At 43.3% G+C, this 23,395-nt stretch overlaps 1 protein-coding gene and 1 long non-coding RNA gene across 3 annotated transcripts in view; both read left to right on the top strand.

Moving 5' to 3' along the window:
* Positions 1-7,929, top strand: part of LOC120537709 (zinc finger and SCAN domain-containing protein 21-like) — a 48,463-nt gene extending 40,534 nt beyond the window's left edge. The window contains exon 3 of the mRNA XM_039766848.1: positions 7,074-7,929. Coding sequence (XP_039622782.1) covers positions 7,074-7,613 — 540 coding nt within the window. The 3' untranslated portion in view covers positions 7,614-7,929. The remainder of the gene's footprint in view (positions 1-7,073) is intronic.
* A 9,792-nt stretch (positions 7,930-17,721) lies between these two features.
* Positions 17,722-23,395, top strand: part of LOC120537708 — an 88,543-nt gene continuing 82,869 nt past the window's right edge. For both annotated transcript variants that reach the window (XR_005635376.1, XR_005635375.1), the window contains exon 1: positions 17,722-18,278. This is a non-coding gene — a long non-coding RNA (uncharacterized LOC120537708). The remainder of the gene's footprint in view (positions 18,279-23,395) is intronic.

The following is a 23,395-nucleotide window of genomic DNA, read 5'->3' as shown; positions in this document are numbered from 1 at the left end:
ACCTGAGTTTGAGAACCCTGAACTAACTGATAAACTATGGTAAGCTGGTAATGGAGAAGATTAGAATTGAAGTCAAAGTCCCAGACACCTCACCTCAGCTCACTGGCCGCCTACCTGCTCCTAGGGTTTCCAAAGTGGAGTCTGTGCTGACCGTCCAATCTGATGAGAGAATCTCTCCAACACTCCTTTATCCAAGATGACTTTTCCATTTGCAGGAGAACAGCCTGGCAATAAAGCCGTGGCACCAAGTGCTACATCCAAATAACAAGAAGAGAAACAGAATAGAGAAGGGTTAGTAATGGTTTAAAATATTGTGATACTTATATTTCTGTAACAATTGACAAATAACAAAGAGAAATGCAGTGTAATCAGCAGCTCTAGTCAGGGTATGCTAAACTAAAGTAGTGAATCTTTTGTCTGGATTTATAACTCCAATTCCAAAAAAAGTTGGGTTGCAGTGTCAAGGTCTAAATAAAAAACAGAATGCAATGATTTGCAAATCTCATAAACCCATAGTCTATTCGCAATAGAACATAGAAAACAAATGTTGACGCTGAGAAAATGTACCATTTTAATAGAAGAATAAGGTCATTTTGAATTTGATGGCAGCAACACATCTCAAAAAAGCTGGGACAGGGCCATGTTTACCACTGTGTAGCATCCCCTCTTCTTTTAACAACAGTCCATAAATGTCTGGGAAATGAGGAGACTAGTTGCTGGACTTTTGGGAGAGGAATATTGCCCCATTCTTGTCGGATTCTAGCTGATCAACTGTCCTGCAGGCTTTGTCGTATTTTTCAATTCATGATGCGGCAAATGTTTTCAATTGGTGAAAGGTGTGGACTGCAGGCAGATCAGTTCAACACCCAGACTCTTCTGCTATAACGCCATGCTGTTGTTAGAGGCAATATGCGGTTTAGCATTGTCTTGTTGGAATATGCAAGGCCTTCCCTGAAACAGACATCACCTGGATGGGAGCAGATGTTGCTCTAAAACCTGTATATGCAGTATCTTTCAGTATTGATGGTGCCTTTCCAGATTTACAAGATGCCAATTCCATAAGCACTAATGCACCCCCATACCATCAGAGATGCAGGCTTTTGAACTGAGCGGTAATAACAAGCCAGATTGTCCATTGCCACTTTAGTCTGGAGGATGCGGCGTCCATGTTTTCCAAAAAGAATTTCATGTTTCACTTCATCTGGCCAAAGAACAGTTTTCCACTTTGCCTCAGTCTATTTTGAATCAGCTTTGGCCCAGTAAAGACAGCTGTATTTCAGGATCACGTTCACATTTGGCTTCTTCTTTGCATGATAGAGCTTTTACCTGCATTTTTCCAGGACACAGCGAACCGTTATCACAGATTATGATTTCTGGAAGTGTTCCTGAGCCCTTGCAGTGATTTCCATGACAGAATCAGGCCTGTTTTTAATGCAGTGCCACCTGATGGCCCAAAGATCACAGGCATCCAATACTGATTTTCCGCCTTGTCCCTTGAGCACAGAGATGTCTCCAGATTCTCAGAATCTTTTCGTGATATTATGTACTGTAGATGATGAGATATTCAAAGTCTTCACAATTTTGTGTTGAGAAACATTATTCTGAAATTGTTCCACAATTTTTAGATGCAGCTTTTTGCAGATTAGTGAACCTCTACCCATCTTTACTTCTGACAGACTCTGCCTGTCTAAGATGCTCTTTTTATACCCAATCACATCACTGACCTGCTGCCAATTCACCTAATTAGTTGAAAAAATGTTTCTCTTTTAGTACCAATTACTTTTCCAGCATTTTGTTACCCCGTTTCAACTTTTCTGAGAGGTGTTGCTACCATCAAATTCAAAATGAGGTAAAATTTTTCACGAAATAATACAATTTCTCCCTTTCAACATTTGATATGTTTTCTATGTTTGATTGTGAATAAAACAGGGGTTTATGAGATTTGCAGATCATTGTATTCTGTTTTTTGCATTCAACATTTTTAGAATTGGGGTTGTAAAAGCAGAGACTGAACAGGCATCGCTTACATCGAAATAAAGCTGATTAAGAAGACAAGCAAAATTATGGGATGCACTTTGGAGATGCAGAAGGCATGCTTCTTAAAAACGCTGGGTCTTTAAGGGCACTTTACTTGGTTGTGTGGATCCTTGTAGAACAATTCCTTGACAAAGAGCCATTTCATTCTGGGAAGGGTTTTTGCATATGAAGTTGGTTCTTTGGGCTCTGAAAAAGTTCCTAATATTTGGACAAAACAGAAATCATTCATGTATTGCAGGCTGCCTAGCAGGATTCTGAGAGATCAAGAAAACCTGAACTTGGCAAGTCCTTGTAAAATCACACACTCCTTTAGTATTTCACAAATCTGTTATCATCTATACATCCATAGGTATTTATGAAACCTGTTACAGATCTAAATAAAAAAAAAAAGTTTTGGAACCTTCATACAGATAGTACATTATGGAATGAAACATTGTTCAGCAATGGCATCTCTCTATTTTTAAGAGTGTAGTACAGTCATATGAAAAAGCGTGGGAACCCCTCTCAGTCGGCATAATTGACTCTACTTTCAACAAAAAAGATAATAGCAGTATGTCTTTCATTTCCTATTAACATCTGAGTACTGGGGTGTTTTCAGAACAAAGATTTTTAGTGAGACAGTATGTAGTTGTATGAAATTAAATCAAATGTGAAAAATTGGCGGTGTAAAAGTTTGGGTCCCCTTGTAATTTTGCTGCTTTGAATGCATGTAACTGCTGAATACTGATTACTTGTAACACCAAATTGGTTGGATTAGCTTGTTAGGCCTTGAACTTCATAGACAGGTGTGTCTAGTCATCAGAAAAGGTATTTAAGGTGGTCAATTTCAAGTTGTGCTTCCCTTTGACTGTCCTCTGAAGAGTGACAGACAGCATGGAACCCTCAAAGCAACTCTCCAAAGATCTGAAAACAAAGATTGTTGAGTCTCATGGTTTAGGGGAAGACTACAAAAAGCTATCTCAGAGGTTTAAACTGTCAGTTTCAATTGTAAGGAATGTAATCCAGGGCTCCAGACAGAAAAAAAAAGTTGGGAGCCATTGGCTCTTAAACCCAAAATATTTAGGAGCCAAATGCTTTTTTTGGGAGCCATAATCTCTACCGCATGCCAAATGTGAAATAAACAAATACTATTTACTTGTATTGTTTGTTTGTTTCTTTGGTCTACCTCACACTGCCTTTCCTTTCTCCTATCTGAGCTATTTGACCTGCCTACTAGTGTCCTCTGCAAGGTCTTATAGATAATAATAACAGAAGGATAAATGACACATAAATGTGAACAGTGCAAATGTTTACTAATAAGCAATAATTCAAATCCAGAGTCTTATACACAACATGTGTAAGGAACAGTACAAATACAAACACAATGAAAATGTCTTACACATAATAACACAAGAATTAACACAATAACAAACATTATAAACAATCATTTCTGAAATAATCATTTCGCAATGAGTGTACAAATATAAAGAAATTAATTACTCTTCAAGTTCACTGTCACTAACCATTACAATGTCAGCATCATTAGGTCAGCCAGTATACTTTGGTCTGCACTTTTTTTTGCTGGCTGACAACCAGCGCTTTACACTGGGCTCTGGGTCAAAACGTTCAAGTGTAGGGCCCTCTGTACTGATCCTTACCAAGTCTACCAGTGTTTCTACACTTATGGAGTTGCGCACTTTTGATTTTATTCTGTTTTGTGCTGAAAATCCTCGCTTACACTGAGCTGCATATATCAGAACCACCAGCATTATTTCGACTAAGGCTCTAAAAGCACTCATTTTATGTACCCACCAATTTGGGTTGGTTGGGTCAGCATTCTGAAGCAGTGATTTAATGGTGTTTTGAATCCCTTCTGCATGACCATAATCAATCTCAGCCAAACCTACTAGATGAGTCTTAGGGGTTCCATCAGATACAACATACCTACAGTATGTGATGACATTGTCTTTCCCTGAGACATCTGTTCCACAATCAGTTATAACAGAGATGTAGTTTACCTTTCAAGCTTCTTCCAGCACATTACTTTTTAATTCATCTGCAATGCAACCTACAAACTCTGCATATGCTGTATCATTATCATATGCTTTTGACACATCCATGCCATTCTTCTTCATCAGCAGAATGTGAGATTTAAACTTTGTGAATGGTATTTCTTCCAGTGCAATCATATATGCTGCATTGAATTTTATTTTTAATTCTTTCATCTCATTTTCTGTCACTTTCTCACAAGCACGTTGCACTGCCTTTGCTATGGGGGTGTCACGAGGAGCAGACCTTAGTGATCACACAGTCTCTGGCATTCTTGTGTTTCTTAATCTCACCATGCTTTTTCACAGTTTCCTTTTTAAAATGGCACATACCACAAATGAATTCTGTTTTACCAGCAATTCCTTGTCCGGCTTGTGCACAAAAGCTGCAATACATCTTTCCCTTGTCATACCGTAACCAAGCCAACTCCTGTAACCAAGCCGCTTTAAACTGTCTTCCAGGCATCGGAGCCGCGGGTGCAGAAGACTTTGCTAACGGGATGGAGTTGTCCTTTAATAACTGTACATTTCCGGACGCCGGTGGCTATACCTCAGATAACCCACTGACTGAATTGTTTTCGGTTCGTTTAGAAGTAGACAAGGCAGGATTTGGACGAGTGGGCATTGAGAAAAAGTCGGAAATTTTTCGTTTGGCCATTTTGCGTGTTACATGGAAACTTAGAACATTTTGCGTGTTACGTGTAAAGTTAGGATGGAATTCAAGGAGTAGTCGTGGCCCGATTCCCTTCTATTTCAGAATTCTACCCGCAGCAGTTAGTGAGATGACATTTGAAGCAGAGTGGGCATGTCAGATGATGCCTCACTTCGGTTTGGCATTAATCATGTGATAGTGTAATAGGAAAGGCACACACGGGCTAAGAGTGTTCGCACATAATTAAAAGCCGTTTCTGCTGCTTTAAATTTAAAACTTTTCTTAGATTGAGAGAGAGAGTCGCCACCGGCAACTGGAATGAAAAAACTAGTCGCAAAATAGAAAATCAAGTCGCATTGGCAACCATTTTAGTTGCCATCTGGAGCCCTGTAATAAGGAAATGGAAGGCCACAGGCACAGTTGCTGTTAAACCAACCCAGGTCTGGCAGGCCAAGAAAAATACAGGAGGGGCATATGTGCAGGATTGTGAGAATGGTTACAGATAACCCACAGATCACCTCCAATGACCTACAAGAACATCTTGCTGAAGATGGTGTATCTGTACATCGTTCTACAATCCAGCGCAATTTGCACAAAGAACATCTGTATGGCAGGGTGATGAGAAAGAAGCCCTTTCTGCACTCACGCCTCAAACAGAGTCACTTGTTGTATGCAAATGCTCATTTTGGAACAGAGTGCTTTGGACTAATGAGACAAAAATTGAGTTATTTGGTCAGAACAAAAAGCGCTTTGCATGGCGGAAGAAGAATACCGAATTCTAAGAAAAACACCGACTACCTACTGTCAAATTTCGTGGAGGTTCCATCATGCTGTGGGGCTAGTTAAGGGACTGGGTGGGGCCCTTGTTAAAGTTGAGGTGTTGGATGAATTCAACCCATTATCAACAAGTTCTTCAGGGTAATGTTCAAGTCACAAAGTTGAAGTCACACAGGGGCTGGATATTCCAACAAGACAATGACCCAAAACACAGTTTGAAATCTACACAGACATTCATGTAGAGGGAGAAGTACAATGTTCTGGAATGGCCGTCACAGTCCCCTGACTTGAATATCATTGAAAATCTATGGCATGATTTGAAGCAGGCTGTTCATGATTGGCAGCCATCACATTTAACTGAACTGGAGAGATTTTGTATGTAAGAATGGTCAAAAACACCTCCATCCAGAATCCAGACACTCATCAAAGGCTATAGGATGTGTCTAGAGGCTGTTATATTTGCAAAAGGAGGCTCAACTAAGTATTGATATAATACCTCTGTTGGGGTATGCACCTGTCTAATTTTGTTATGATGCATATTGCTTGTTTTCTGTTAAACCAATAAACTTAATGTCACTGATGAAATACTGCTCTTTCCATAAGGCATGTCATATATTAAAAGGAAGTTGCTACTTTGAAAGCTCAGCCAATGATAAACAAAATTTCAAAGAATTAAGAGGGGTTCCCAAACTTTTTCATATGACTGTATCTGAGGAAAGAATGAACATACCACTGAATGGCATTAAGGACAATGCTACTTGTCTTTTCTATGACACACTAGCATTGAGGATTTTCAGCCAAGGAATGATTCAGCAGAAGTATGTAAAAAACACGACTGAGGCTCCTTCATGTCTTCATCAATACATGCTCATAATGCCTCACTGTGACCGCTCTATTCTCAAATCAGGAGCTTTTTTCTTTTTGTAATTCCTCTGTGTATTTGAGGGGGTTGATGTTGTTTGTGATATTTTCTGAGCTGAAAAGCTCAAGCCCAGTAAAAGTTCCATCTGCATTACTGGTCAAAAGTTTTAGAAGATGTCTGGTTTTCTTCGGATTTAATCAGTTGAAGTTCAATGAATTACGTAAAATGATGAAAAGGTAAGCAGTAATCTGATAGAGGTTTAGATTTAAAGGTTAGGTTAGGGAAAACTGCAAAAAAAGGAAATTAGTAACACGGTTTGTTCCATCTCTGCTTTAAGACAGAGGGTTTCTAAGTAATCAATAGAAGTTGGGGCAGCTGTACAAATTGTTTGCTTCAGCTTGCAAGGCTTAACTGACCATTTGCTGCAGAACATCAGTAGATTGTAACCTATCAGTTGGTTCCTGAAGAAGGCCTATTTGTAATATTCTGACATTTTCTTTTTTATTCAGTTAAGTTTAAACCTTTGTCAGTTTACTGCTTACCTTTTTCGCCATTTTAAAACACTGCGGTGTTCTAAAGCTTTAGACCAGTAATGTACAATATATATCTATTAATGTGTACCTGACAACTCACGTCACTTTCCATAGTTTCATCGTGCTGTGTCAATTAACAGCTTTGAGTGTTATTATTAACATCCTGCTTGGGCCTCTTGTTTCAGGAGCATCATCGGATCCATACTGGCGAGCGTCCATACTTATGCTCCGAATGTGGGAAGCGCTTCATTCGGTGTGCCGACCTCATAAAGCATCGTCTTGTTCATTCAGAGAAGAGGCCATACCCGTGCCCCACCTGCGGCAAGTGCTTCAAGCTACAAGGGGACGTTACAAAGCACTTGGCAGTGCACTCAGAGGCTGAACCTTTCACCTGCCACACTTGCAATAAGACATTCAAGCGGGCGGCCTGCCTGGTTAAACACGAACGGATTCATACTCAGGAAAACCCTTTCAAGTGCCCTACATGTGGTCGGGGTTTCAAGTGGGAAGCCTCACTCACGGAGCATTGTCGCACCCACACTGGTGAGCGGCCCTTTGTGTGTCCATTGTCTGGATGTGGGAAAAGCTTTGCACACCGTTCCACCTTCCAGCAGCACAAACGCACCCATCAGAACCAGAAACAGTTCAAGTGTAAGCACTGTGGTCGTGGTTTCAATCACCGTTCAAACCTGGTGAAACACGAAAGGATTCACTTGGCTGTCTAGTACTTTCCAGTGATGTCGCTGCGCTGTATTCTTAATCTCTCCTGTTGCTGTGGTTCAGCCATGCAAACGGAGCTACTGCTATGGAGCAGGAGTCTATGTGACGCAGGCCAGAGAACAGCAGGTTTGCAAAGAAGAGGGCCAAACTTATCATAAAGTCGTTTCATCCAGCAGAGGAGCCAGTCACATTTCTATCATGAAACTTGAGAAATGGACATAATCTGGTGATTCATTCGTTTTGAATAAAGTTTAAAATGAGCCAGTGATTTTTTTTTTGCATTACATTTCACAAGGTGGAATTGCTATATTGTGTAAAAGCAAATAAACAGATTGCATTTGATGATGGCGTTGACTCAGTTTGTTAATATCATAGATAATATGGCTCGAACACCATCATTTCAAATGAAATCCTGCAGAGAAGAACCTTCTGGTTTCTTAACTTTTTTACAATGTGTTGTATTTTGTGCCGTCAGTTGAGTCATCTGTTATAACAGACACACCAAATTACAACAGTGAAGGAGTTAAATAATACGACGGTGGCTCTAAACTTAATTAATGATATTGTGCTTTATGTCCACAGGCACCGCAATGGGCACTCTGAGCGTGCTGCCAGAACACCACCGGCAGTGAAGAGGGGCCACTGAACACTTCTGTGCGAACGGCAGTTGGGAGAGAATGGCAGGATGCCAGTCCACAGTTTTTTGCAGTTTTAACAGTTTTGTGTGCTAGTATATCATTTACTTACTACTTTCACTGCTATAATAGTTAAAGAATAACAAATAGCCTGCCATTTTCTGCTTATCCTTGCTGCAGAAACGACAATGTTCTGAGAGTATGGAGCCGTTTGGGAGGGAGATAATGATGTCCACACCGGTGTAATGTACTGAGGCCGAGCCACCAGATTCCGTGACGTGGACCCTCCCCTTTCATATATGGTCTAAGGAGGTTATGTCATTTCTTATTCTTCTTCTTTCAGCTGCTGCTGTTACGAGTTGCCACAGTGGATCATCTTTTTCCATCTCTTCGTATCCTTTGCATCTTGCTCTGTTATACCCCCCACCTGCATATCTTCTCTCACCACATCCATAAACCTCCTCTTAGGCCTTTTTCTTACTTGGCAGCTCTATCCTTAACATCCTTCTCCCAATATACCCAACATCTCTCCTCTGCACATTTCCAAACCAACCCAATCTCACCTCTCTGCCTTTGTCTCCCAACCGTCCAGCTTGAGCTGACCCTCTAATGTACTCTTTTCTAATCCTGTCCATCCTTGTCTTATCTTTAACTCTCTTCTCTCTCCTGTTTTTTGGTCAGTGCCGCCATCTCCAATCCATATTACATAGCTGGTCTCACTACCATCCTGAAAACTTTCCTTTTCACTCTTGCTGATAACTGTCTGTCACAAATCACTCCTGACACTCTTCTCCACCCATTCCACCCTGCCTGCACTCTCTTTTTCACTTCTCTTCCACAATCCCCGTTGCTCTGAATTGCTTATCCCAAATATTTAAACTCATCCACCTTCACCAACTCTACTCCTTGCATCCTCACCATTCCACTGACCTTCCTGTCATTCACACACATGTATTCCGTCTTGTTCTTACTGACCTTCATTCCTACACCTCTCCAGGGTCTCCTCAACCTGCTCCCTACTCGCTACAGATCACAATGTCATTCACAAACATCATAATTCATGAGGAATCCTGTCTAATCTCATCTGTTAATATGTCCATCACCACTGCAAATAAGAAAGGATTCAGAGCCGATCCCTGATGTAATCCCACCTCCACCTTAAATGCATCCATCACTCATACCGCAGTCACTTCCCTCGTACATATCTTGTACCACTCTTAAACACTTCTCTGCTACTCCTGACTTCCTCATATAATACCACAACTCCTCTCGAGACACCCTGTCATATGCTTTCTCCAGGTCTACAAAGACACAATTCAACTCCTTCTAGCGTTCTCTATACTTCTCCTCATCACCCTCAGAGCAAACATCACATCTTTGGTGTTATTTCCTGGCATGAAACCATACTGCTGATCAGTAATCATCACCTCCCTCCTTAACTTAGCATCCACTACTGTTTCCCATAACTTCATGCTTTGGCTCATCAATTTTATCCCCAGTAAACTTCTTCTCCACTCATCAGGCATCCTCTCACTTTCCAAGATTCCATTTAACAATCTGGTTAAAAACTCCACTGCCATCTCTCCTGAACACCACTATGCTTCCACAGGTATGTCATCTGGATCACCGGCCTTTCCATTCTTCATATTCTTCATAGCTGTCCTTACTTCCTCCTTGCTAATCTGTTGCACTTCTTGATTCACTATCTCCACATCATCCAGCCTTCTCTCTCCCTCATTCTCTTCATTCATCAGCTGTCTTTCCATCTGCTCAACACACTCTCCGCGCTTGTGAGTACGTTTACATCTTTATCATTTATCACATTAACCTGCTGCACATCTTTCCTAGCTCTGTGCCCCTGCGTAGCCCACCGGTCCTTTTCTCTCTCCTCAGTGTCCAACCTCTCATACTCATCATACCTCTTCTTTAGTCTTCACCACCTCTCTCTTCACCTTACGCCTTATCTCCTTGTACTTCTGTCTACTTTCTGCATCTCCCTGACTAACTAACCCACTTCTTCTTCGCCAGCCTCTTCCTCTGTATACTCTCGTGTACTTCCCTATTCCACCACCAGGTTTCTTTGACCTCCTTTTTTTGTCCAGATGTCACACCAATTACCCTTCTAGCTGTTACCCTTACTACTTCTGCTGTAGTTGCCCAGCTGTCTTGTAACTCTTCACTGCCACCCAGTGCCTGTTTTACCTCTTCCCTGAACTTCACCTTTACAGTCTTCCTTTTTCAACTTCTGCCATTTGACCCTTGGTTCTGCCTTCACTGTCCTCCATTTGTTGATATCCAACATCATCTTTCAGACTTCCATCCTATGCTGTCTGATTAGACTTTTTCCTGCCACCACTTTGCAGTCTTCAATCTCCTTCAGATTGACTCTTCTGCATAGGATATACAGTGGTGTGAAAAACTATTTGCCCCCTTCCTGATTTCTTATTCTTTTGCATGTTTGTCACACAAAATGTTTCTGATCATCAAACACATTTAACCATTAGTCAAATATAACACAAGTAAACACAAAATGTAGTTTTTAAATGATGGTTTTTATTCTTTAGGGAGAAAAAAAATCCAAACCTACATGGCCCTGTGTGAAAAAGTAATTGCCCCCTGAACCTAATAACTGGTTGGGCCACCCTTAGCAGCAATAACTGCAATCAAGCGTTTGCGATATTTTGGCCCACTCATCTTTGCAGAATTGTTGTAATTTAGCTTTATTTGAGGGTTTTCTAGCATGAACCACCTTTTTAAGGTCATGCCATAGCATCTCAATTGGATTCAGGTCAGGACTTTGACTAGGCCACTCCAGAGTCTTCATTTTGTTTTTCTTCAGTCATTCAGAGGTGGATTTGCTGGTGTGTTTTGGGTCATTGTCCTGTTGCCGCACCCAAGATCGCTTCAGCTTGAGTTGACGAACAGATGGCCGGACATTCTCCTTCAGGATTTTTTGGTAGACAGTAGAATTCATGGTTCCATCTATCACAGCAAGCCTTCCAGGTCTTGAATCAGCAAAACAACCCTAGGCCATCACACTACCACCACCATATTTTACTGTTGGTATGATGATCTTTTTCTGAAATGCTGTGTTCCTTTTACGCCAGATGTAACGGGACATTTGCCTTCCAAAAAGTTCAACTTTTGTCTCATCAGTCCACAAGGTATTTTCCCAAAAGTCTTGGCAATCATTGAGATGTTTCTTAACAAAATTGAGACGAGCCCTAATGTTCTTTTTGCTTAACAGTGGTTTGCGTCTTGGAAATCTGCCACGCAGGCTGTTTTTGCCCAGTCTCTTTCTTATGGTGGAGTCGTGAACACTGACCTTAATTGAGGCAAGTGAGGCCTGCAGTTCTTTAGACGTTGTCCTGGGGTCTTTTGTGACCTCTTGGATGAGTCGTCTCTGCGCTCTTGGGGTAATTTTAGTTGGCCGGCCACTCCTGGGAAGGTTCACCACTGTTCCATGTTTTTGCCATTTGTGGATAATGGCTCTCACTGTGGTTCGCTGGAGTCCCAAAGCTTTAGAAATGGCTTTATAACCTTTACCAGACTGATAGATCTCAATTACTTCTGTTCTCATTTGTTCCTGAATTTCTTTGGATCTTGGCATGATGTCTAGCTTTTGAGGTGCTTTTGGTCTACTTCTCTGTGTCAGGCAGCTCCTATTTCAGTGATTTCTTGATTGAAACAGGTGTGGCAGTAATCAGGCCTGGGGGTGGCTACGGAAATTGAACAATGGGGCAATTACTTTTTCACACAGGGCCATGTAGGTTTGGATTTTTTTTCTCCCTAAATAATAAAAACCATCATTTAAAAACTGCATTTTGTGTTTACTTGTGTTATATTTGACTAATGGTTAAATGTGTTTGATGATCAGAAACATTTTGTGTGACAAACATGCAAAAGAATAAGAAATCAGGAAGGGGGCAAATAGTTTTTCACACCACTGTAATCTACCTGTGTGCATCTTCCTCCACTCTTGTACATCACCTTGTGTTCCTCCCTCTTCTTAAAATACATATTCACCACAGCCATGTCCAACCTTTTTGCACAATCCACTGCCATCTGACCTTCTTCATTCCTCTCCTTGACACCATACCTACCCATCACCTCCTGGTCTCCTCTGTTCCCTTCTCCAACATGTCCATTGAAATCTGCACCAATCACCACTTTCCGTCCCTTGGGTATACAGTTCATCACTTCATCCAACTCACACTAGAAATCTTTTTTCTCATTCATCACACACCTGACTTACCAGGCATATGCACTAACATTCATTGTCACACCTCCAATTTCCAGCTTCATAATCATTACTCTTTTCACGTCCAAAACACTTTTGACATACTGTTTCTTCTCTCCCTTTACTAATCATACTTCCAGCCTTCAAAATTCCTACCCTCACTTCCACTTTCTTTACTTTCCTCCATGTCTCTGGACACGCCTTCCCCACCCATCCTCTTCTTCTTCTTCAGCCAACAGTAGCCTGATTTCCGCCAGCATCTAGTTGGCTAAATGTATTGGTGGTGTTCATTGTTAACCTAGGCCTTGTCAGAACTGGTATGGAAGTATCTATTGCTGTTTGCATATTGGTCTGGCAAAATTTTTCACTGGATGCCCTTCCTGCCGTCTGGGCTTGGGACCGTCATGAAGAAACACACTGGTTTGTGCATCCTCTGTGGCTGGGTTGAGGTTATGTCATTTCTAATTTTTCATACTGCAGTAACGCTGCAGCACTTGGGGAAAGGATTACAGTGTTAGCATATGTTTGAGCAGAGAGGTGCTAAGGACCATTATGGACCACTAAAGGCCATACCACATTACACAACTTTTCCAGCAATTTTTGAGTCATGAACTTCATGTACATTATCTTAGCGAATCTTTCACTTACTGTCACGTCATCTGGTATACTCAGAAACACAATCCAGCCAGTCTGTGACTTGTCCTGACAACATCTACATTGTAGGTGCTGGATGTGTGTGTGCATACGCCCAGAACTACAATGCAAATAACACAACTAGAAGGAATACGGAAGGCAGGTATTTTGAACCTCATAAACCAAAGAGAGGCTCATCTATCTGTACCATGACAGAAAAGAAAGAAAATGCACTGCAAACATTCATACAGCCCTGGCTTAATCAGGTAGCACGTTGTTGGCTCTCAGAAAAAGAAAAGTGTAACTGTGCTAGAAAGCCAAGCCATCTTGCAGTCATGTAATTTTGACATCGCCAGTGATTTCTGGTCATATAAATCTACATTCTCAGGTGACGTAGTCGTCAAGTTCGAGATTCCCTCCAACTAAAAGTCATGTAATTATCAGCTTAATGTACACAGACCCTCTTATTTCACTTATAGCCAAAGGATGTTTGGTATTTTTGTTCTTCTTACCACTGTAGCAGCAATTCACTGAGAGTGTGGAGTTCAGCTAGAGAGATGGCAACATCTCATAAGGTCTAAAGGACCAGGGAGTCATGGGGTGCTTTCCCTCTGCAGGGAACTTTGTTCTCAGGAATTAATGAGTTCCTGTACAATGTGGGCCCTGGCCACTTTCGTGGGTTGAATTCCCAGCACACAACAGGAACTGTAAAGTTCATGCAAAATATACTCAATGGCCACTTTATTAGGTACACCTTGCTAGTACCAAGTTGGACCCCCTTTTGCCTTCAGAACTGCCATAACTCTTCATGGCATTAGATTCAACAAGCTGCTGGAAACATTCCTGAGGGATTTTAGCCCATATTAACATGATAGCATCACACAGTTGCTGCAGATTTGTCGACTACACATCCATGATGTGAATCTCCCATTCCACCACATCCCAAAGGTGCTCTATTGGATTGTGTTCTGGTGACTGTGGAGGCCATTTGAGTACAGTGAGCTCATTGTCATGTTCAAGAAACCAGTTTGAGATGATCTGAGCTTTGTGACATGGCACATTATCCTCCTGGAAGTAGACATTAGAAGATGGGTACACGTCAGTCATAAATTGATGGACATGGTCAGCAACAATACTGCCATCTAGCGATCTGGGGGAGACAATGCCCTGTGCACACTAAATCCCCCGGTCACTAAACTCTGAGGGTGTCCCTCGCAAAGGATAATAGTTTGTTGGGTTATATAGCACGATGATGTGGAGTACAAGTCAAGGCAGGTTATACTTAAGTTTGATAACACACTGGTGAAGCCTCATTTGGAGAACTGTGTCTCCAGATTACAAAAAGACATAGCAGCGCTAGAAAAGGTCCAGAGAAGAGAGACAAAGCTCATTTCAGGACTGCGGGGTATGAGATACGAGGAAAGACTGAAGAATATGAAATTTTTAAGTTTAAGCAAATGTAGATTAGGAGGTGATGTGACTGAAGTGTTTAAAATTAAGAAGGGAATTAGTCCAGTGGATCGAGACTGTGATTTTGAAGGGGCTTCAACAAAAACACAGGGGCAGTTGGAAACTTGTTAAGGGTAAATTTCACACAAGTATTTGAAAATTTTCTTTACTAACAGAACCAGGGACACCTGGAATACATTGCAAAGTAGTGCGGTGGAGAGTAGGACTTTACGGACCTTCTGATCTAAACTTGATGTCACTTTGGAGACTCGAAATGAGTAGGATAGAGGGGCTTGTTGGGCCAAACGGCTATTATAGTCACAATTGTTCTAATGACAATGTAGTCGTGAGGGGTACTAAGTCATTAACTATCGTGCTGGACACAATGCTTTCACATAAAGCCTAATAATGTACACCCACTTTTAAATAAAATGTGTCAAGGCATTCCATGACAACGTGTAACATCCATCTGTGATAAGTATTTTATATATAGAATGAAGGGACATGCTTACGTTTACTGCAAATCATAAAAGAGGAAGCAAACCCATCCTACCATCTTGTGAAGAACCCCCTACTGGAATCATCTTCCAGTTTCACTTTGTATGTCACTTTGTGCCATAAAGCAATAAACATTTAAGCATTTCTCGCCTGCTTATCCAGGTCTGAGTCGCAAAGCTGGAATAATTTAACATAATATTTTAAGTAAAGGTTACCGTGAGACTTAGCCTGTGCCAGCAGCATTGAGTCCAAGTGAGGAAGTAGTCCTGGGCAGAGCACCAGTCCATCACAGGGCACAATCATGCATGTGGCCTCATCGCCAATTTGAAATACCCAGTAATCCCAACAAGCACATTTTTTGGGAATGAAGTTTTACATCCAGCAAGGGGGGCATGAGGTTCATTGGAGATTGTAGCTATTACTAACCCAACAATATACATAAAGATATATCTTATATCTTTCCCTAGCAGTACGGTGGTGATTCTAAAAGGAAGAGTCAGTACCACTTCTTCTTCTTTCCGCTGCTCCCGTTAGGGGTTGCCACAGTGGATCATCTTCTTCAATATCTTCCTGTCCTCTGTATCTTGTTCTGTGACACCCATCACCTGCATGTCCTCTCTCACCACATCCATAGACCTTCTCTTAGGCCTTCCTCTTCTCCTCGTACCTGGCAGCTCTATCCTTAGCATCCTTCTCCCAATATACCCAGCATCTCCCCTCTGCACATGTCCAGACCAGCACAATCTCACTTCTCTGACTTTGTCTCCCAACCGTAGATTATGCTTTAGCTTCTGTTTAATAGGTGTCCCTTTGGTCTCAGCTTTCAAATCCCGGCTGAAGACTCACTACTTCAGTTTAGCACACCCTGACTAGAGCTGCTGATTAACTGTACAGACTGCATCTCTGCTCTTAGTCATTAGCACCAAAACATAAGTAATATGTAATATAATTTGTTACTAACCGTCAACTATTCTGCTTCTCTTCTCAGTATTCAAATGTGACACTTGGTGCCACTGCCCACCTGCCTAAGGTAAAGTCATCTCTGATGAAGGATCGTAGGAATCATCGGGTAATGGGGTCCTTTGATCGGATTGGCTGGTCCAGAGTCTCCAGGACTCTGAACAAATCCAAATCGTATTATGTGATATCATCTCCCGTTGAATTCTTCTCTGTACTTGTAATATTTTTGTTGCACTATTATATTGCATTGAGGATTACTTGTGTTCTGTGTATTGAATTGTAATTGCCCCCTTTTTTTTGACATCCACTGCATGCCAAACCTACCTGGAAAGGGGTCTCTCTTTGAAGTGCCTTTCCCAAGGTTGCTTCCATTTTTTCCTTGTCTTTTTAGAGAGTTAAGGCTGGGGTGCTGTCAAAAGGCAGGGCCTGTTAAAGCCCATTTTTGCGTCAGTCCTTGTGTGATTTTGGGCTATATAAAATTAAATTGTATTGTAATATCGGTTTAACACTCACAAGAATATAATAGTCAAAGGAGACCTACTTGGCCACAGCACGATACAGTCGAGGTTTCCTGTGATGCCCACTTGTCCAACTTCGAGAGAGAGTGTGGGAAAGCATGTTGCCCCAGGCACAGGCAGAAGTGATGTCTTCCATCCCTCCGTAGGTGAGCTCTGTTTTTCTGGGCAATGCCTACTCATTTATACATTTCCTACAGTTCAAGAGTCTAATACACGATCATGCAAGCTCCAGACATGGTGCATTCTGGTTTGCTGATTTACCACTCACAGAAAACAGAAGAGCCACTTTAAACCAGAACCTGAACTTCTGCACGCTCCTTCTTTCCCCAAACGGCCTCCCTTGGCAGTGAACAGTTGTTTGTTTTCTTATCTTCTTGTTGTATTGCTAACCCTAGTGAATCTGCCCCCTCTGTCAGTCCGCTTGGCTTGTGTGTTATGTGAGAGACGCGTGCCTTTTTCTATCAGGTGTCTTACCTAAACATGTCTGGTTTCCGTTCACATGAGGAAAATCAGATACAAGGAAATAAACTTAACAGATCACAGTGACATACTTTAAATGTTAGCTACACGTGCACAAGGAGACTACACAAAGTTTTCAGGCACAGTATGCAAACCGAGGACACTGGATCAGTGTAGCCGCAACGCTAACCACCACACCCCCTTGCTTCCCTGTGGATCCGAGACAAAGGCCGAGGGGAGGGGCAAGCGTGACGTCAGGAGTGGGGAGCCAGGCAGGGCCCTCCTCGCTGTCCTGTTTCACTTCTATGTGGGCGGAGCCGCAGGGGACGGCTAGTTTGGAATAAACGCAGCTACAGTTCTCTCTGTTTAAAGGAAGTGTGCATCAAAAAAGACCAAGAGCAAGCCTAAAAGAGAACTGTAACTAAATTAGCATAAAGCTTAGAAAAGCAGATACTGAAAAAATCGGGTTTTTTTGTGATTGTCCAATTTACTCCTCACCCACTGCGTCTTTTGTAGTGGAAGTCATCCAATTTCGATCAATGACAGCATTCCCATCAGACTGATGCACCATTTAGGGATGGCTCCTGACTTGCTGCCGAATCATAAAGCTGAGTATGTCAAACGTCTAGCGTGAAGCCATCACCAGATGCTTTGACTACAGCGTGCTTCAATTGGACTCGTCTTCCACACTTGAAATGCGGCCCACCCCCACATACCCCCCCCACCTGAAGGGAGAGTCGTTCACTGTGCCCAACAATTGCTTCTGTTGTCTCAAAGGCTGACAAGATCTGTTCTCTCCTTGGGACAGCTGGCCAACCCTTGAATGCCAGTGCTTATAAAGCAGGTCAGCAGGGCAGGCCATAGCCAAAGCTGTCCATTCATTAGCCAGCTTAATGAAGCTCGCTCTGTGCTCGGCTTGTTTGGGCAGCATTAAATATGGTGCTTTAGTAGCTTTGCCATTTTTTTTTCATCTTAGGATAATCTGAACAATGATGGGATTGTATCTGGGCACCCAAGTGGAATGTGCATGGATTTCAAAAGTGCCACACATCACCATCTGCTCCAGGGGCAGCACTGAATTCAACCTCATCTTAGACAGCTGAGAGAGCGACGATGGAAAGAAGGAGGGCACAGATGGCATAGGTGGTGCCACACAGCTCCAGAGTCCCCAGTTCAAGTCCCAGTCCTGAACCTGTGTGTGGAATCGCCCGTTCCCTTGGCATATGTGTGGCTTTCCTCTGAGTGCTCGAGCTTCCCAGTGACATGAAGGTGAATCTGGTAGGTGGCTACTGTACAAGTTACTCCGAGTGTGTGTGTGAGACTCAAATGGGCCCTGCAGTGGGCTGACATGCTGACCGTTACAATCAGGAATTGACTTTATGTTGTTATGTGCAATTCCTTTTCTGACCTTTTATGCATTCATTTTAAGTTTTTCTGTGCAGAGAATGGATTTCTGATATTATTTTGCCCATAGAAGAATGCTGGGTAAAGTTTTCATTTTTTTTTTTTTGGTCATTCTTCAACAATGCCATTTTTGTGCCCTTAGCATCTTGGTTTCTGTGATGATCACTCCAGCCGAGTGACCACTTAACGGTTGGCCAGGCATCCCTTTAGTGATTAGGACATTAACAGTGCTGGTGTGTGACGCTCTTTTCTGGTATGTGGCCGTTCTTTTGTTTTCACGTCTGGCTCATGTTTTGATCTTGATGTCTAATCGGTTTGAGATTTTAGCCACAGCCTTGCCTCGGTTTCTTATCTTCGTCTCATCCCCTGATCTTTTCAAGTCAGAACACTCCATCCCGTCTAAAGTTAGCTCCTGCTTTGTGCCCAGCACTGCCTGGATAAACCCCATGGATCCTTAGCGCTCTATATTTAATAGGTAGTTATAGAAAGTGAATGAATAAATGGGTGCATTGTGAGGGACTGGCATCTGGTTCATGCTTGGTTCTTGCCTTGTCTTTGATCCTGCTGGGATAAACTGCAGACAATACAGACCCTGAATTGGTTGAAGAAGGTCTGAGAGTGTGCTGCTGCTGTGTTGTGTTCACGCAAATTGATGGCTAAAGATGTGCCCTGTGATGAACTGGCATCCCAAAAAGAATTAGATGTATCCTCATGCCAAGTTCTATCAAGTTGGGCTCTAGCACAAGTAGGCCCTAAATTGGATTAAGAACATCTGAGAATGGGGCGGCACGGTGGCGCAGTGGTAGCACTGCTGCCTCGCAGTTAGGAGACCCGGGTTCACTTCCCCGGTCCTCCCTGCGTGGAATTTGCATGTTCTCCCCGTGTCTGCGTGGGTTTCCTCCGGGTGCTCCGGTTTCCTCCCACAGTCCAAAGACATGCTGGTTAGGTGGATTGGCGATTCTAAATTGGCCCTAGTGTGTGCTTGGTGTGTTTGTGTGTGTCCTGCGGTGGGTTGGCGCCCTGCCCAGGATTGGTTCCTGCCTTGTGCCCTGTGTTGGCTGGCTGATTGGCTCCAGCAGACCCCCGTGACCCTGTATTCGGATTCAGCGGGTTAGAAAATGGATGGATGGATGGACATCTGAGAATGTTAGACTGTGTCCAAAAACATGGGTGGATAAGGTGTGCCCAGTGATAGTCTGGCATCCTAACCAGAGTTACTTGTAGCCTTCTGCCCAATGCTGCCAGGATAAAATGGATTCAGCATGTCCAAAAATGTTATATTGGCTTCTAAAACTCTGGGTGATTAGGTGTGCCCTGTCACTGTCATAGACTGGCACTGCCTTGTGCCTGATGCTGCCAGGATGGGCTCCAGTCCAAACAAACCCTTACTTGAAGTAAGCAAGTCTGAGAATGTCATGTTATGTTTTAAAAACAGATGGGTTGATGAAGGTCCCTGATAATGACGGGTACACCCTTCTCATAACCTGTACTTTCAAAGTGCAGACCCCCCATTGTGTATTCAAACCTACAGTTGTACTTCCTTTGTGTAATCTTTACATTTGCTGACATTAAATTTGCTCTGCCACAAATCTGCCCAAGCCTGTCCGCTGTCCAATTCCCTCTGTGATGATTCAACGGATTCTGAATTATCTGCCAGTCCACCTCGCTTGGTATTTATTTACTTCCTTCACCACCGTCTGGCATGCTGCTGGTGCTGCCGCCACAGTCAAAGGTAAGGCAGATTGTATCGCATCGTGTCGTCCGAAAAGCAGAAAAGGTGCTTGGCTGCCAGTTGTCATCACTCCAGGGCTTACATCCTACCAGGGCTGCCAGACGTGCAGGTAAAATCTTAGCTGACAGTAACAGCCCTGCAGATGGCTTATTTAGGACAGACTTAACATATCAGCGAGGTAAGCAGCCGCTTAGGGTCTCACTCTACAAGGAAAAAAAAGACCTAATTCATAATGAAGGTTACTTGTAGACTGGTGATTATTATTTATAACCCCCCCTCAACCACCATTTCTCCATCCTATCTGTGGAAAAAATTGACTTTTCTGTCATCCCCGGACCCTTCATTAGTGTTTCTCAATCACTGGAGTCACAGCCCACTTTTGGGTTGCGTGTTGTCGTTGCAGGGTAGCAACAATAAAAACCAAGTCATTTCCAGCTACTGACTTGCACACGGTGTAACACCCCCCACTTTGGACCGGTGGGATCGACTGCACTGTGCAATATTTTCTCCCATTTCTAAACACATTCATTTCACCAAGTGAACCCCATCACAATTGTAATTGCACTCATTTTAATAAGGGGGGTGGCAAGCGGTGTTATATTTGTGCTCGCTTCACGGATATTTTATCAGTTTTCCAATTTAATGATATAGCATAGTGCTAGGGCAGCACTGAATTCAACCTCATCTTAGACAGCAGAGAGAGCGATGATGGAAAGAAGGAGGGCACTGATGGTGCCACACAGCTCCAGAGTCCCAGGCCTGAACCTGTGTGTGGAATCGCCCGTTCCCTTGGCATATATGTGGCTTTCCTCTGAGTGCTCGAGCTTCCCAGTGACATGAAGGTGAGTCTGGTAGGTGGCTACTGTACAAGTTACTCTGTGTGTGTGTGTGAGACTCAAATGGGCCCTGCAGTGGGCTGACATGCTGACCGTTACAATCAGGAATTGACTTTAATGTTATGTGCAGTTCCTTTTCTGACCTTTTATGCATTCATTTTAAGTTTTTCTATGCAGAGAATGGATTTCTGATATTAATTTGCCCATAGAAGAATGCTGGGTAAAGTTATCATTTTTTTGTCATTCTGCAACAATGCCATTTTTGTGCCCTTAGCATCTTGGTTTCTGTGATGATCACTCCAGCGGAGTGACCACTTAATGGTCGGCACAGGCATCACTTTAGTGACTGAGATTAGGACATTAACAGTGCTAGGGTGTTGTACCCTGTTAGCCATTATGGATGTAGTGAGAAGTTAAGCAAGATGACACTTTTTATTGGCTAACTAAAAAGATTACAATATGCAGACTTTGGAGGCAACTCAGGCCTCTTCTTCAGGCAAGATGTTATATCCTGGGGGCTGAGTTGCTTTGAAACCTTTGTGGACTGGGCCCCGGACACAGGCAGACAGACATCGTTGGTTCCACCACACACTTGTTTATTTACACTATATTTACAATATTTTCACTCAGTGCACTTCCCAGTGCCTCCAGCACCGTTCCCCCAACTGTCCAGGCCTCACAAGTTCAATGCCTTCCTGGCCGCCTCTCGTCCTCTCTCTCTCAGCTCCGTCCTCTTCCGCCCGACTCTCGCCCATGACTGGAGGGAGACGGCCCCTTTTATAGGAACCCGGATGGGCTCCAGCTGCTTCCCGGCAATCAGTCCTAGCCACACCCCAGTGTGGCGGAAGTGCCGGCTGCGCACCCGGAAGCCGTCCGGGTGTCCACTGTCGTCTTCCACCGAGCACTTCCTGGTGTGGCGGAAGTGCTGGGCTCCAGGGTTCCTCAGGCACCTGGGCGCCGCCTGGCGGTGGCCACGGGCCCCTACAGGGTTGGGCTTCCAAGCCCTCTACCCGTGGCCCCCAACATAACCAGGACGAACGCCCCCTCGCGGTCTGGAGGAGGCACAAGCCCTCCTCTGGTCCTCCTGGGCGTCCCGGCCGGGGACCACACCTTGTATATTGTAATCGTTCTACTGCGCTGTATAAATAAATAAAAATAACTAAAACTTGGAGCCACAGGCCTCAAGTCGAAGACGCTGATACGGTTCCTCCAGCTTAGAGAAGGTGTTTTTGTCTGTGCTGACTTAGGATTTGTTCATATAGTTTGTTCATATCATTTGTTGCTTCACTCAGTCCCTTTCTTTCTCTTTCTTCTTCTTCTTCTCCGTCGCCCTCACTCTTCCTCTCACAAGCTCTGTCTTCCTTCTCCCCTAATGGAGTGAGGTAGCCCTTTTTAAAATACCCTGGATGTGCTCCAGGTGCTTTTCAGTGATCGTGATCACTTCCTGGTATGGCGGATGTGTCGCATGAGCACCCGGAAGCACTCCGGGTGTGCCTGGAATTTCTTTGCAGTCCAAAGCTCCATAATTCTTCAGGCTCCCTCCCCCCCACGGCGGTGACCAAGGGCCCCAACAGGGTTGAGCTTCTAAGTTCTGATCCCGCGGCCCCGATGCAGACCAGGGCGGCTGCCCTCTCGTGGTCCTAGGGAGGTATTGTCCCTGTCCTGGTCCTTTTAGGCATTCCGGATGGGCAGGATCCCCAGCCATCCTCCACACAGGACAGATACAGATGTAAATCTTAGCCTGAAGAGGTCTGTTCATTTTTTACATCTAAGATGTCTCACTTAAAGGTTTTCCAATGTTGTGTCTGTCCTGGTGTGTCTATATAAACATAGGGAACTCCAGTTTCTGTATTACATCTCGCCTGAAGAAGGGGCCTGCTTTGCCTTGACAGCTTGCATATTGAATGTAATCCTTCCAGTTAGACAATTTTTGCTTGACTTGTCACTGCATGATTTAGGATAGAAGGTCTACTGTTTGAATTTCAATGCACTTCTTCTTCTTCTTCTTCTTCATTTCCTGTAAGCCTTTACAGAGGCCTTGTTAGTCCACTTGTTCCTTTCCACCTACTATTTCACCATCATCTTCACTTTTTTCGTTGTTTTACGCCTTCTCACAAAGAGTTTCTCTGTTTTCTTATCACATCTCCCTTGGTCTTCCTCTCTTTCTACCACCTCCTATTCTCACTTCCAGAGAGTCGTCTAGACATGCTGTTATTGTCAACACATGACCAACATCATCTTAGTTGTTACTCCTCTAGCAACCATACCACCTGCGCTTCAGGAGAGGTCATCCACCTGAAACTAAGCAAGTTCAGGCCCGGCCAGTACTTGGATGGGAGACCATCTACGAAAAAGCTTGAGTTGCTGCTGGAAGGGGTGTTGGTGAGACCAGTAGGGGGCGCTCACCCTTTGGTCTGAATGTG

The sequence above is a fragment of the Polypterus senegalus genome, chromosome 10 (genome assembly GCF_016835505.1).
Source record: "Polypterus senegalus isolate Bchr_013 chromosome 10, ASM1683550v1, whole genome shotgun sequence".
In the NCBI taxonomy this organism is placed as follows: Eukaryota; Metazoa; Chordata; class Cladistia; order Polypteriformes; family Polypteridae; genus Polypterus; species Polypterus senegalus.
The sequence above is the reverse complement of the archived record's forward strand: the minus strand, read 5'-3'. Positions and strand labels throughout refer to the sequence as shown.